At 42.2% G+C, this 16,795-nt stretch overlaps 1 protein-coding gene across 2 annotated transcripts in view; it reads left to right on the forward strand.

Annotated features, from left to right (window-relative positions):
* SORCS3 (sortilin related VPS10 domain containing receptor 3) overlaps positions 1 to 16,795 on the forward strand; it is a 637,309-nt gene that overhangs the window by 584,174 nt on the left and 36,340 nt on the right. For both annotated transcript variants that reach the window (XM_025274418.2, XM_025274419.2), the window contains 3 exons: positions 7,334 to 7,447; positions 11,131 to 11,302; positions 14,004 to 14,190. In XM_025274418.2, coding sequence (XP_025130203.2) covers positions 7,334 to 7,447; positions 11,131 to 11,302; positions 14,004 to 14,190 — 473 coding nt within the window. The remainder of the gene's footprint in view (positions 1 to 7,333; positions 7,448 to 11,130; positions 11,303 to 14,003; positions 14,191 to 16,795) is intronic.

The raw sequence follows: 16,795 nt of genomic DNA on the forward strand, positions 1-16,795 counted from the left end.
GAGAGAAAAAGCAAAAAAAAAAAAAAAAAATCATGTGACCTAATAAAGTATTTAGGTACTACTTTTGAATATGGCAAAGAGAGTTTGATTTCTGAAATTCCTGGGATTTTTTTGCTGTTATGATGATGTCTTAGACAAGGGGCTGAGTATTTATTTTTTCTTTTTAAGTCAACTTCAGTAAGCATAAGTGTTAGTCATAAATACAGTTTTTCCATCAAAAATAGTTTGTCTGTTATTAATGATTGTGCTGGAAAATCCATGTATGGCAATAGTTTCATAGTCCTGCTTCCTTCTCAAGGCTTCTTCCTACCAGGAATTGTTAGCTAAGAAATATGAAAAGTCCAACTTGGTTAGTATAAGCCTTTATGCACATTCTACCTAGCTGTTTCCCTAAATCAGATCAGGTAATGTTCATTGGACTGGTTCAGGCAACTTTTAAATCTGAGAGACAGCAGGGAGTGGAGACTTGGGAGGATGGATTAAATGCCTTGATTCTGGTGAAAAAGTTAAGGAGTGCAGCCTGGATTCACAAAGCAAAGGCATTTTCCACTTGTATCCCTTCTCTATTTGAAGACGAAAGGCTTTATAGATGCTCAGATGCAGTTATTTGTAGGGAACCATTACCTGGGTTCGATCCCTGGGTTAGGAAGATCCCCTGGAGAAGGAAATGATTGCCTATTCCAGTATTCTTGCCTGGGAAATTCCATGGATAGGGGAGCCTGGAAGGCTACAGTCCCTGGGATAGCAAAGAGTCAGATATGACTGAGTGACGAATGCTTTCACTTTTCATTGACTTTTGCTACACTTACTCTTCTATGCAGAGTGGGTATCAGTAATAAGTATGCAGTTTACATAAATATGGATGTTTCTACTTAATAGCCTCATAAATCCCCCAGCCTCAGGTTTACTGTAGAGAACCACTCTGAAGCATCCTCCATCGTGGTACTGGTGAGGGGCCAGGGGCAAATCCTCCCTGAGAAGTAAGCAGACTAGTGGGTAGTTAGAAAAGGGAGAGTAAGAGGTCTCTCAAGTCTTACGGAGTCTCCTAGGAGGTAGTTGACCCCTGGGAGGTCCAAGTGCATTTGTTCAGTGAGAAACCCGTATGGACTAGAAATTATGCCTCTCTATTCTCTTTTACTACTCATTCATCCAACCACTCTCACAGCAGTAGTTTTGCTGAGCATCTACTATGTGCCAAGATTTTTAGATGGATAATCTCACTTAATTTCTCAACCAGAAGGAGAGTCTGCTATTTTAGACATTTTATAGGTGAAGGGATGGAGATACAAAAAATGTTAATATATTTACTCAAAATTATAATAGTCTGACTCCAGAGTCCTAAGTCTCAGTATGTCTTAGTGTTTATCTTCCATGTCCAGTATGGTTCCAGATCCACAGAATGCATTTATCAAGTGGTAATGTAGACGAGTGAGGGGAAGAGACTTGGATATGCCATTGTACATAAATTCAGGCATGTCTGAAATCTACTCAACCTTATTATTCTACGTATAGACTCCAATCAATTGTATTTTTTCTATAGATAGCACATTGTAGAAAAATCGAAGATATATAAAGCAGAGTTATTGGATGCAAAAAAGCATAACAGCAAATAATAAAGAGTATAATTGGGTGTTGAATTTCATGATCCAGACCTATGCTGTATAGTATAGTATCCACTAGCCACATGTGGTCATTTGCATTAAAATTAAAAACAGCGAAGTATTCATTTCTTCAGTTAGCCATGTATTGGGTGCTTAATGGTCACATGTGGCTAGTGGTTACCATATTGGATAGCACAGACAGAAAGTTCTTTAGGACAACATTGGTCCTACCTGAAAGTATTGGGAGTATTCAGAACAAAGAGCCCACCAAAGACTGGAGTAATGATGGAAGGCTTCCTGTAGGAGGTGGTGATGGAGCTATGTAGACTTGCTGCTAAGTAAGTATGAGGAAAATGAGCAGCATATCTAAGAAAGCAGTTATATGAAGGCTGTTGATGCATACAGGGGTAAGGGCAGATAGGTAGCTTGGTGTTAGATTAGGAGAAATACTTGAGCCATCATTGTTTGGTTTTTCAAACCATTTATGAAAATGGTTGGGATATAATTATCTTTCTATTTCTATGGCTGCATTTAGACTTATGCATTACAAAATGATTTGTTTATTAGTCCATTGTTTTTGTTGTGATTGCTTCTCTTTGCTGAGTGTTCATGCTGTGTCTGCTAAAAACCTCTATCTGACCCCAAATCAACCACACTCTATTGTCTCCTAAAATGAGACAGAGACATTTGTGAAATACTCATCCTAGAGCCTTAAATCCCAAATGGGAGACTGGAAGAACTGGGGATCAGTGAGTCTTGATGGGACTGTGCATGGTCTGAGAGTAGGATACTCCCTACCCCTGGGCCAGCAGAGACCATGACTTCTTGGCCAGCTCCAAGGGGCTCAGAATGACATCTGGCATCAAAGCTGGCTTAAAACTCAGAATTCAAAAAACTAAGATCATGGCATCCAGTCCCATCACTTGATGGCAAACAGATGGGGAAACAATGGTAACAGTGACAGACTTTATTTTCTTGGGCTCCAAAATCACTGCAGATAGTGACTGCAGCCATGAAATTAAAAGATACTTGCTCCCTGGGAGAAAAGCTATGACCAACCTAGATAGCATATTAAAAAGCAGAGACATTATTTTACTGACAAAGGTCCATCTAGTCAAAGCTATGGTTTTTCCTGTGGTCATGTATGGATGCGAGAGTTGGACTATAAAGAAAGCTGAGTACTGAAGAATTGATGCTTTTGAACTGTGGTGTTGGAGAAGACTCTTGAGAGTCCCTTGAACAGCAAGGAGATCCAACCAGTCCATCCATCCTAAAGGAAATCAGTCCTGAATATTCATTGGAAGGACTGATGCTGAAGCTGAAACTCCAATACTTTGGCCACCTGATGTGAAGAACTGACTCATTGGAAAAGACCCTGATGCTGGGAAATATTGAAGGCAGGAGGAGAAGGGGATGACAGGAAATGAGATGGTTGGATGGCATCATCGACTCGATGGACATGAGTCTGAGCAAGCTCTGGGAGTTGATGATGGACAGGGAAGCCTGGCATGCTGCAGTCCATGGGGTCGCAAAGAGTCGGACATGACTGAGAGACTGAACTGAACTGATAATTAAATGCCTATTTCATGGGCTTATACTAATGCCAAGCCAGGGGTCAGGAGTCTCAGTTATCACCTTTGATTGACATCCCAACAGCTGTGTACAACCTTTAGCAAGTCATTTTTTCTCTTTTTCTTCTCCTTTCCATTCTGTGAACTGAGGGGATTGGGTCCAAGTAATACTAGTGTCCCTTCCTTTTCTGACATGCAGAAACCGTTTGGTTTCTGAGCCTTTCCTCATCTATCCCCTCTCTGGATTGTTTGAGGCTTCTCTCGGGGTGGGATTTTGAGGACACACATGCCCCTGGAAATGGACAATTTTCCTCTAAACTTTTAGAAGTTCTCAACCCATTTACAGTCAAAGAAGACACAGAGGTGACTTACTTCTTAAAGAAGACTACATGTGTGTTTGCAGAAGCTGTGGCAGCTTCCTTTCCTGAGGCGAATCGAACTTTCTGGCACATTCTTTCCAAATGTCACAATTCAAGAGAAAAACACGTTTCCCTAGGAAGCTGGAGCAGCAGCTGGCCCTGCTTATTTGCTGAAATCATAAAAACTTCAGAGCTGGGAGGGGACTTGGATAGGATGAGAGATTTTATTCAATAGTATACATTTAGCAGAAGGTAATGAAGAAAACCACAGCTTGGGGGCAGCTAGTGATGTTTCCATTAATGTTATTAAATATTAATGTGGTGCTTTTTCTCTTTGGGGCAAAGCAGCATGGCTGATGCACCTTCTTTAATTACTGCATCACTAACAGGTAGCAGAGCTGAACATTACTGCTAAAGATGGTTACACTGAGCAAGGAGCATATGACATTTCTCTCCCTTATAAAGCTGCTTAGGAGAGCGCCCTTCCTTCAAAAATTACAAATATTTCTGGGATTAACAGGACATTCAATAGATTTACCACATAAAGCTATCAGGGGATTTTCTAGTAGTGCAGACCCATCACAGCCCAAATCCTTCTACAGGTAAATAATACTTTGAAATCAGATATTCAGTACTGTGCTGGAAAATATTTAATTACTGGCTCCCTGGGCTTCCCTGATAGCTCAGTTGATAAAGAAGTCACCTACAATGCAGGAGACCCTGGTTCGATTCCTGGGTTGGGAAGATCCTCTGGAGAAGGGATAGGCTACCCACCCCAGTATTCTTGGGCTTCCCTTGTGGCTCAGTTGGTAAAGAATCCACCTGCAATGCGGAAGACTTGGGTTTGATCCCTGGGTTGGGGAGATCCCCTGAAGAAGGGAAAGGCTACCCACTCCAGTATTCCGGCCTGGAGAATTCCATGGACTGTGTAGTCCATGAAATCGCAGAGTTGGACACAACTGGGTGACTTTCAGTTTTCTCAGGAACAAAGAAGTAAATAAGCCCTTATTAGTACTGATTGGTGATTGCTGTAAATATCCCCATGATATATGATTTCATGCTGCCAACATGACATCACTGAACGAAGACTTAGGAAACACAACATGTATTTCTACTATACACAGGTACACAGACATAAATGATTTCAAGAGCATATAATGATTATATCATGACATCTTATATGTAGTATTTATTGTATATAGTAATAATAAATGCAGCAAAATAATGGGGGAATTTCTGTGTTTTAGGTATTATCTTTTGAATATAAGTACAATTTTGTATAAATTTTAAATCATTATTTAAACTGTGTTTAACAACCTTAACTAACTCACAAAGTTCCTGGAATTTTAAGTAGGCTCTCATGGGCTGTTAGCAGCTGGCACAATGCTAAGTCCATATGAACTCCCAGGGGGCAGATCTTCAATCATTAATTGGGAGGCATGGCAAAAGATTACCTTGACAAACATGTCCCATTCTCCTTTTCTTCTAGTTTCATTTAAACTCACCTTATTGAAGCTGGTCTTGTGCTTCACATTTTTGTGTAGCCATCTGCAATGACTCGAGCTCATACTCACTCCACAGACATGTTTTGAGCTCCTGGGATGCTTTGTGGTACACACTGGGAAGTTAGCCATAGGCTCACAGTCTCCCTGCAGAAACAGACCAATGCAATGGGATAATTAGTGGTTATTTAAAAATGCAGTCAGAGTACCATTTACCCACTAAATATTTATTCAAGACCTGCAGTGTCCTAGTCTAGAGCCTAATATTGCTGAACAAAACCAACAGAAGTAACTGCCCTTTTTTAGCCTCAGTGTTTTCCCAAAGTGGTAGAGCCACAAAGATTTGGTTTTAGAAAGCAAGGATGGCTTCATCAGGCATAGCTACTGAAGGATGTTTAGGAAACTGCCTAATACAGAAAAGGGTAGAGTGCTTCAAAAGCTCCGGGGAATACCACATACAAAGACAAAGAATGTTGAAAGATTGGTCTGAGTTTGGTTTGGAGGAAGGTGGTGAGAAGTAGGGTGGGATCAAACCCAGCAGATATTTATATAATCTCATCAGTCAATTGGTACTTCTAAACTGTGCTGCTTCATACTGTGTTACACTGTACTCTGCTTCAGACTGTATTCCTGTTCTTTTGTTGGATTGGAGGCATGGTGTCTTCCTCTCTCCAAAAGACTGAAAACCCCTTGAGAATAGGAATGATGGCCCTTCTTTCACAGGACAGGGCACATACTGAGTAATAAATAAATGCAGAATTAAACTTTTCTTCCTCTCTTCTTTTCATTCCTATCCCAGGGGCCCACATAGACAATTTGCCTCTATTTTCACTGATCTTTAATTAAATCATGTCTCAAAAACTATGGGAATAGAAAAAGAAAGGGGGAGTGAGTCAGGAAAGAGTTAATTTCCTGTTGTTGCATGTTTCATTAACACTCAGTGAATTGATATTCAAAGGTCCAGATTGTCTGCGTTGTCTGTGGGTTTCAGGAAACCCTTGGATGCTTGACTTAGAAAGGCATGACTTCTGCCAAGTGAAGCCACCTTCAATGACCTGGGGTTGGTTGTAGCAATAATGCCTACTTTCTTACTCTTTTTCTACCTTGGCATTTACAATTCTTGGAGTTTTATAAAACCTCAAGAAGTAAGGCAACACCATTTACATTTCCAATGGGAGCCCTCCTCTCACACCACACACTGGTCTTTGACTCCCTCATTTTGGAGTGCTGAGGGAAGAGGAAGGGGATCATGATCATACCTGACCTCTCTTCATTTTATTATGGCTCAGCTTTTACAAAAACATGGAGAAGAGCTACGGTTTAACTTTTGTGGGTTTTTTATTTGTTTCCTAAAGGAAACAGGGGGCTTGTGTTATAAATAGTTGGGGAAAGTTTGAATGTGAATGCAAATGTGTATATGTGTTTGAGAGAGAATTTCAGAAAATATGAAGATAAAATCAATGAAATCCATTTTGGAATAAAGTGTGGAACCATATCACATAAATAAATCTTTATTTTTAAAATCATCTTCTTGATCGTCATCCGTTTATTTCAGTAAATCCACTGTGACCCAAAATACGCTTTTAAGCTTATGACAGCCCTCACACCCATGCAACCTAGTGTTCCTTACGCATTCACACCTTTTTAAACCTGGATTCTCCATTTGCTAATCTATGTCTGGAGAAGGCAATGGCACCCCACTCCAGTACTCTTGCCTGGAGGATCCCACGGACAGAGGAGCCTGGTAGGCTCCAGTCCATGGGGTTGCTAAGAGTCGGGTATGACTGAGCAACTTCACTTTCACTTTTCACTTTCATGCATTGGAGAAGGAAATGGCACCCCACTCCAGTACTTTTGCCTGGAAAATCCCATGGATGGAGGAGCCTGGTAGGCTGCAGTCCATGGGGTTGCTAAGAGTCAGACACAACTGAGCAACTTCACTTTCACTTTCCACTTTCATGCATTGGAGAAGGAAATGGCAACCCACTCCAGTATCCTTGCCTGGAGAATCCCAGGGATGGGGGAGCCTGGTGAGCTGCCATCTATGGGGTCGCACAGAGTCGGACACGACTGAAGCGACTCAGCAGCAGCAGCAGCAGCAGCATGTCTTCTGTACACTGGACTCCAAATGAGTCTGAAAATCTGTTTCCAAAGCATGAATTTTGCCCCTACTGGGAATATTTAAAGAATGTGTTTGACTTTGGGGATGGTTAGAGAGATATATTTGTGTTTATATGTGCTTGTGGATATTTTCACATTTGTGCCTCTACAGCAGTATTCAATGTTTATTTTCCGGACAGTGACTATGGCTATGAGAGACATGGAGAGAGCCAGTGTGTCCCTGCTTTCTGGTACAATCCAGCATCTCCATCCAAGGACTGCAGCCTTGGTCAAAGCTACTTTAACAGTACTGGGTAAGTAATTTACCTGAAGGAACCCTGCTCGCTGCCTTCCTATTTCACTGTTCACTAAGTTGGGATCAGAGGAGCATTGCTAGTGAAGCAAGAAAGAACACAGAGTCTGTTTACAGCAAGTGGCTTCTGAAGAAAGTCGAGGGGTTCTTTAGCTAAGCCTAGCTTTTTTGAACATAGAAGAGATTTCTGATTACCCAGATTTCAATGCCTTTTGCTATTTGCCTCTGAAATATCATAGCTATTATTTTACTCAGGTCTTCTCTTCTGGAAAGAGATGCCACCATATTTTCCAGACCCTGATGGAAATAAATTAACACAAGTGGTATGCAGATATTTGGTTCTCTTTAGTGAGAGATGAGCTGATGCTCTTGTGGACCAATGATGGAAACTGAATGAAAAGTCAAAGTCCCATCCTGGGAACTCCTGGAATAAGAAGCTCAAAGCATACTTTCTATAATTGTCAAATTATGTATATTTCTCTTTTTGTTACTTATTACTTCCTCAGATGCTTGAAAAAAAAAATTTCCGTGATTTGTTGTCTTTCCCCTTTACTTTGCCACTTCGGTGACCAGGTACAGATTTGGAAAGCAGATTGGTGGTTGAAGACAGTGTTTTTACAATTTTATGTGCTATGAATCACCTGGGGATCTTGTTAAAAGGCATCTCCTAATTTAGGCGATCTACAGTGGCATTGAAATTCTTTATTTCAACAAACTCCCACACATTGTTGTCTTTGCTGGTCCCAGCACTCATCTTTGAGTAACAAGGGACTAGAATCCAGTCTCAACTCTTCCAGTGGATGGATCTTCTAACGTCTCACACAAGTTACTCACCATCTCAGTATTTTTACTTTCAGTTCAGTTCAGTTCAGTCGCTCAGTCGTGTCCGACTCTTTGCGACCCCATGAATCGCAGCACGCCAGGCCTCCCTGTCCATCACCAACTCCTGGAGTTCACTCAGACTCACGTCCATCGAGTCAGTGATGCCATCCAGCCATCTAAAATAGTGGCCAGAGTACTATCTACATAACTGATGTCTAGAGAGAAGAAAAAACATGATGGAAGAGATGTATCGAGTGGTCTGAGATACTCTGAGAAGTATACATTTTTTTTTTAGCCAAATATTTGGTTCTTGAGAGCTATTCTTGGGATCTGAGCTGAAGTTTAAGCACTGTTGACATAATATTATTGTAGATGACTGTCTTGGGAGTTAAGTCACTCAAACTACAGATCCTGCAGAGTGAAATTTAAAGGCATGAGGTGTTAGAGAATCAAGTTTGAGGTTTGAGAAAGAGAAATGTAACAGGCATATATGACCAGCTAGGCCAGGTCTCAGCCAGAGCACACCTGGACATAGCAAGCAGGTAATTGCATTAGGGCTTCTCGTATGATCATGTGATATGTGGACCCAATTTTAAGCAAGTTCAGTGTGCCAAAACCGCTAATAGCCAAACAAATAATTCAAGAAGATAAAAGGGAAAAACTACTCTTTTTTTTTTTTTAAAGATTCTCTAAAAATGCCTATACATACCTCTAGGTTATTTAAATGTTAGCTTCTATTACAAATCATCCACCAGCTGGCCATAGTTAAAGAGCAAGAGTGGATGATATCAAGTGTACATTAAGATGTGACATCCTCTAAAATGTCTATCACAGGTAAAGTTCAGTATTATTCTAAATGAATAAAGGTCAGCAAGAAGCTATAGATTATAAAAATTTGATTACATAGACCAGTGCTGACTGAAAGAACTATACTATGAGCCACATCAGTTCAGTTCAGTTCAGTTCAGTCGCTCAGTCATGTCTGACTCTTTTCGACGCCATGAATTGCAGCATGCCAGGCCTCCCTGTCCATCACCAACTCCTGGAGTCCCACCCAAACCCGTGTGCATCCAACCATCTCATCCTCTGTCGTCCCCTTTTTCTCCTACCCTCAATCTTTCCCAGCATTAGGGTCTTTTCTGATGAATCAGCTCTTTGCATCAGGTGGCCAAAGTATTGGAGTTTCAACTTCAACATCAGTCCTTCCAATGAACACCCAGGACTGATCTCCTTTAGGATGGACTGGTTGGATCTCCTTGCTGTCCAAGGGACTCTCAAGAGTCTTCTCCAACACCACATTTCAAAAGCATCAATTCTTTGGCACTCAGCTTTCTTTATAGTCCAACTTTCACATCCATACACGACCACTGGAAAAACCATAGCCTTGACTAAACGGACCTTTGTTGGCAAAGTAATGTCTCTACTTTTTAATATGCTGTCTAGGTTGGTCATAACTTTCCTTCCAAGGATATATAACTTAAAAGTTTATAATTTCCACACTGAAAAATATTTTTAAGTGAAATTAATTTAATAATATATTTTATTTAACTAAACATTCTTATCATTTCAACGAGCACTACTAACCACATTTTAAGTGCTGAGTAGCCACAGGTGAAAAGTGATTAGCATATTAGACAGGGCAGCTCTGGACCCACTGTGAACTCAGTTGGCAATTAAAATAATATGTGTCTACAAGAGAATATATTATAAGTTCACATTAGCAGTAACTACATATAACATTTGCTTGACATCCTCTTGAGATCTCCTGATGAAGATGTTGGGCTAGTAGTTCAGCAGTATGTGGGGGTCAGGGAGAGACAAAATATCAGGTATAATGGAGAACCGATATCATTCATATAGAAATTTGCTTTCAAGGCCGCCAGAAGAAGGCAACATGGATAGATTGGTTAATTACTCCTGACACACAGAGTGAAAGAAGTGATGTGATGATGATGATGGTGGTGGTAGTGGTGTCTGTGGTGCATTTATTTTATGTGGTTTTACCAGAACATTGATTTTATGCAGCTTTATGGATAGTGGTATGCCTGGAGATAAAGTCTGTCATGCAGGTCAGGGCTGTGGGCAAGCTCTCGCCTTGGCTTCACGTGCTTGGGTCAGCAGTCAAGAGAGATGGAATGTCATCACCATGCCCAAAGATGCTCTTATCTTAGACGGTCACAGTGTTTATGGGGAGATTTTCCCATGCAGGCTTCTTCTCTGAACAGTTTTACCACAGCAGGATCAAACAGGAGTTTCACACTTGTGCTTCTGGTCTGGTGTTAGTGATGAATGGGAAATAAAATATTAGCAAGGAGAGAAAATCTGCCATAAAAGAGTCCAATGGCTCCAGAGTAAGAACTAGTAGGTGTTAGGGGATGCCATGATGTCCTGGTGGTCAAGGGAAGACAGGAAGAGGCTTCCTGAGGAATCAGAGTTAGAAGAAGGCTGATCTTCTAGCTGCTTTCTGGCTTCAGGGAGGTAGAAACAAGTCTGTCTCTCACAGGGAGAAGAACCTGCTTTTCTTGCTTCCCTAGACTAGTGGGTCTGCCACCTCCTGCCTCGTGCGTGAGTCAGACATTGATTTTTCTTGGCTGGTTTAGACACTGATCTGATCCGTGGTTCACCAGGTAGGATCGATAATAGTGTTTAAAGAGCTGCTCTTCCTGAGATGAAGGGATAGTGGCTTCTCAGCATTTGTTTAGCTTCCTAAATGGCTGTCTTCTCTGGGACTCAGACATCAGGTGCGACTGTGTGGAATCTCTGTCTCGCTCTTGCTCTCTTGCACACCCTACCGTACGTGCTTCACACGAGCACACATACATGTGATAAACCACACCACTGACAGCAATCAATACCCTTTAGGTACCGGCGAATCGTGTCCAACAACTGCACAGACGGCCTGAGGGAGAAGTATACCGCCAAGGCCCAGATGTGCCCTGGAAAGGCCCCGCATGGCCTCCACGTGGCGACGACCGATGGGCGCCTGGTGGCGGAGCAGGGGCACAATGCAACCTTCATCATCCTCATGGAGGAGGTAGGGGCGCCCCTCCTGGGCCTCTGAGGTCAGAACTCACAAATGGGTCATGTCCCACATCCAGATGGGAAGAGAAGAAAGAGCTTGTGTTCCCACTAACCTTAAAACAAAGTCAATGGTGAGAAGCACCACTTGTGTGATAAGATGGAAGGGGTGAAAGAGGGCTTGGGATGTTTAGGGACCCTGTTCCCTTCATCCCACAACACAGACCTAGGCCAAAGGGGTCCCCTTGTGTCTGAGCAGGCGCAGATCTGAATATATTCTTTGAGGTACCCCTTTAGGGCCTGCATCGTTAAAGGACTCTTAATTATCATTAGACTGTATACTATAAACATTGTCAGAATGGAATTCACATTTTTTCCTGTTTGTTCCAGGATCCTTATTTTTTTTCTTTTACCCTTAACCCCACTAATTAGAAAAGCCCACAAGACTTCTAGAGAGTCTTGAAAGTATGAGTGCTTGAAATTATGAGGATGGAGGAGGGTGATCCCAATCCTCTAAACTTATTTTTCTAAAGAATGTCAAAGAATGTCATATGAGTTGACTTTCCATCAGCTGACTGCTCCATTAGTTCACTTTTTAGGTCATTTGCAGTCTGGGGAGTAAAACCAGATCAGATTCATTCATTCTGGATAGAATAGCTTTGCTATATGCTTCTTTGCTTCCTATATGAGTTGTTTCATCTGTTTCCAAACCAGGGAAGTTTTCAGGCACTCCTTGCTGAGGCGCTGGGGCAGGGAAGTTTGCCTGATTTACAAAGCCATCTACATTTAAATGCAAATTACTGTGTGCTCCTGAGATCTTGGAAAGAGACCAAAGCAGGCCAGGAGTGTGTCCCGGCCCCACCCACCCCCACCCCCACCTCCACCCAACTGTGAATACTTTAGAAATCTTTAAAGTCTGGCCCACAATGGACAGGACAGTGAGGGCTCCTTATCCTGGGTCGGCACATTCTTTAGCCTTCATCCACACTGGGTGCTTAAATTAAAGAACTTTAATATTCAGAGGAGGTCATTATCACATTCCCACTAGGGAGTTTCCAGGATCAGCTCTATTAAAACCTTCTCTTGAATGGATGTGAAGAGCCATGATCTTATCCATTTGAATTGCCTTCAGTTCATTTCCACTTTAATTTATATTCATAAACTCAAGGGTAGTTGACATTGTGTTGGGGGCAAGGTAGCACCTATCAATATTTTACTCACATCTGGGTTGCCATGGCGGGAGAGACAGTGAAACTGTGATGAATGCACAGTCACTGGGCAGGAGAATTGGCTCATAATTCCAAAATGATGTATTTCTCTTCTTTCATCTCCATCAACAATCTTTGTAAATAAGCAGAGAAACCTGATTCTTCTTTCTCATCCAGAACCCTTATCTTATGGTTAGGTTCAGTTGAATTTATCCAAACTGTCAGCCCAATAAAGTGGGATGAAGTACAAGAAAGTACAAAGTACAAGAAAGGATGGGGTTCAGTATCAGCTCTTAGGAAGCTAAGGATCGACTTGGGATGGTAAGATGCACTCAACTAAACCACTGACATCACCTCCTCAGGTGGGCCCAGGTGGCTCTTGGCATCCCTCGAGGCAGAAATACCTGTGAGCTGAGATGGTCAAAAAATGCTTCAGGGAAGAGGGGGCTTAGGCAAGTTTAGGGAAAGCTAAGATCAATAGAGCACAGGTATATTTTCAGCAGGTATGCAGTATTTATCTGTAGAATGGAAATAATTATCCTATCTCACAGAGTTATTTTGAAGGTGATATCATATAATATGTGTTAAGCGATTAGCATCATGTTTGGAACCTAATGATAATACTAAAAAATAGGAAAATTTTAATAATAGCATAGTGAATGAGAGTACTGAAACCAGACTGCTGCTGCTACTGCTAAGTCACTTCAGTCGTGTCTGACTGTATGACTGTGTGACCCCATAGACGGCAGCCCACCAGGCTCCCCCGCCCCTGGAATTCTCCAGGCAAGAACACTGGAGTGGGTTGCCATTTCCTTCTCCAATGCAGGAAAGTGAAAAGTGAAAGTGAAGTCACTCAGTCGTGTCTCTTAGCGACCCCATGGACTGCAGCCCATCAGGCTCCTCCATCCACGGGATTCCCCAGGCAAGAGTACTGGAGTAGGATGCCATTGCCTTCTCCCAACACCAGACTACTTGGGTTCAAAACTTGGCTCTTCCACTATTGGCTACAGAGACTTTGGTCTAATTCCTTTATTTGTGTCCTCATTTCTAAAATGGGAACAGTAATACTTTCTACATTTTAGAGTTATGAGGAGACTAATTCCTTGGAACTGAAAAGAAGCTTTATCAGTGTTAGCTGTTACTACTACTATTATTATTATCATGAAACAAGAGAGGAACAATTCATGTCCATGAGCGATTGAGGGAGGCCCTTGGCTTCCACACTTCAGAGCTTCATAGAGGCTCTACCTTCTCCATAGTTGCTAATATCAGCCACATCAGGCTACCTGAGTTTGGGCATACAAAGGCAATAGACCCATAGTACCTGTTCACAGTGCCCAGTAGCTATCAGACAGGAGTCTGATGATTGTGTTGAGAGTGTTTCAGGAGGGTGTTTGGGGGAGATTCAGGCCTCTGGGGGTGATGCTGAAGGCAGAGGACCAAGCATCAGAGAGGAGTCGGGCTGGACCATGCAAATGGGCCCAGGCCAGCTGCTATTCCCCTTTGCAGGGTGATCTCCAAAGGACAAACATCCAGCTTGACTTTGGGGACGGGATTGCAGTGTCCTATGCTAATTTCAGTCCCATTGAGGACGGCATCAAGCACGTGTACAAGAGTGCAGGCATCTTCCAGGTGACAGCCTATGCGGAGAACAACCTAGGCTCAGACACGGCGGTGCTCTTCCTGCATGTGGTTTGTAAGTAGCTTGAACCACGCCTCCCTTACCCTGCTCCCGGTTGACTACCTCTTCTGTTCAGGCTTCCTGAGATCCCTCACTGAGCTGGAATTGGTATGACTACTACCACAAATGATAACCCCAGTCAGAAGACAGATGTGAGTTCATCTATGTTGGCATTTCCTGTTGCTAAAGTAGACGGATTATTTTGAAAGTTTGGAAAATGTTACCACCTCGTCTCTCCTTTTCAGCTCCACTCTGTTCTGATATAAGTGTGCACATGCAAACACATATTCAGGTAAAAGTCTCTTGCATTGGAGCCTGCTAAAATAGAGGGAGAGAGGAGTCATCTGGTTCACAGCCACAGGCTCATTTTCAAGTTACTCTGAGTGAAGGCGGCACAAATCAAAGTAAATTGTTCTTTCCACTGAAAGAGCCAAAGAAGGATTAAAGAAACATGTGCCCAAATTGTTTTATATGTAGAACTGAACACGTAAAGTAACTTAATTCTTACACCCAAGGTTACTTCAAGTTTATCCTAGATGTAAATAATTCTAAGAACTCCCCAACAGTTTTGTTGTCCTAGAATTTGTTTCATGGCTGTTGGCTGTTGCTTGAAAAGTGAAAATGTTAAGTCACTCAGTCGTATCTGACTCTTTGTTACCCCAGGGACTGTAGCCCACCAGGCTCTCTGTCCATGAAATTTTCCAGGCAAGAATGCTGGAGTGGGTAGCCATTCCTTTCTTCAGGGGATCTTCCCGACTCAGGGATTGAACCCCAGTCTCCCACATCACAGGCAGATTCTTTACTGTCTGAGTCACCAGGGAACAAACCAAACAGTTGAAGTTCCATAGTATGTTAATCCTGGATGTATTTTGTGTCTTTTATATCCTGGAACTTGACTTAGATAAATTGAAACCTAAATATGATTTAAAATGTTGGGTTAAGGAAATGTTGTTTGGGGACTGTTATTGGTTTCCTATACTTTATAGTGATAATCATGGGTCTAAGGACTACTGTAGTTTTTACTTATATACCCCACAATAGTTTAGAGGCTATGCTGTATCTGATGGTCTTCCCAGGTGGCTCAGTGGTAAAGAATCCACCCGCCAATGGAGGAGTCACAGGAGATGCAGTTTCGATCCCTGGGTTGGGAAGATCACCTGGCTGGGGAAATTGCAACAAAACTCCAGTGTTCTTGCCAGAATAATCCTATGGACAGAGGAGGCTGGCGGACTGCAGTCCGTAGGCTCTCAAAGTTTCAGACATGACTGAGTGATTGAGCACACACACTCATATATGCTACATATGGTGAAAATTAAATTCTTAAGAGAACCTAGGTGAACATAAGAGACACTTTTTCTATTAACAACTCAGTGAAAATATAAACAACCTACACTTGAAAAGTCCCTGGCAAACAGTGACCTAGCTGGTCTCCTAGCATTCTGGTTATACTAATAGTATAAGGCCCAGCAGCGATGAGGGAAGTGCATGGAGAAAGACCTGGGTGATATATCCTTAAAGACACCAAGCTACTGGACCATGGGGTAAATGATTTCTTCTCTGAAACTTCTGAACTCGTTTTAAAATGGCTTAATTGCAACTGGTACCTTGCTCCATAGGTCTCTTGCAACAATAGTAGATAGGAATTACAAATAACACATCCAGTCATTCACTATTTTATTCAATGACTATTTGTTGAGTTCTTAATATATTGCTAGATACTGGGGACGCAGTATAGAAAGATGGCCCCCCTCTTGCAGAGTTTACATTCTTGTGAGAGAGGAAAAGCACGGCTAGAAACGGGCCATCAATAGCCCCGTGGTGATAATCACACCACACCATCTATACTCTTTCTGTGCCAGCAGCACCAGGTCAGAAACCCAGGTGGGTGGTGTGCAGGGTGTTTACAAGCCAACTTTAGAGCAAAAAAAGACCTGTATTTGAATACTGATCATATCCTTTTGTGAAATGTTTAATATCTGTCAACTTTCTTAGTCTTTACAAACTTCTGATCCCTCTCCTATAATATTTAGATTACAGTGAGGCTTTGAGAATCAAATTGGATTATGTGTATGTGTCAGGGTCCCCAAGACATCCTCTCCCAGGTTTAGTGATTTGCTGGAAGGACTTGTAAGTCTAAGCATATAGTCATAGTTCAGACTTTGATTCATTACACTGATCAGCAGAGAGAGATCAACAAAGAGAAAAGGCCTGTGGGTCAAAGTCTGTAGGAAAAAAAGTGCAAACTTCCAAAAGTCCTCTCCCATGGAGTCCCACAGAACATGCATAATTCCCCAGCAATGAGTTAGAGCAATGCGTATGAAGAGCTGTCTACCAGAAAAGCTCATTGCAAACTCAGTGGCCATGGCTTCTACTGGGGACTGATCAAATAGCCATCCTCTGCCTAGTATGCACAAAATTTCCAGACTTCCTGAGGAAAATACTTTTTTCAGAATAAACCATGTCTGTGTGTGTGCCTAGTCTCTCAGTCATATCCGACTCTTTGCTACTCCATGGACTGTAGTCTACCAGCTCCTCTGTCCACAGAATTCTCCAGGCAAAAATACTGGTATGGGTAGCTGTTCCCATCTCCAGGGGATCTTCCTGACCCAGGGATCGAACC

This window comes from Bubalus bubalis, chromosome 23 (genome assembly GCF_019923935.1).
Source record: "Bubalus bubalis isolate 160015118507 breed Murrah chromosome 23, NDDB_SH_1, whole genome shotgun sequence".
In the NCBI taxonomy this organism is placed as follows: Eukaryota; Metazoa; Chordata; class Mammalia; order Artiodactyla; family Bovidae; genus Bubalus; species Bubalus bubalis.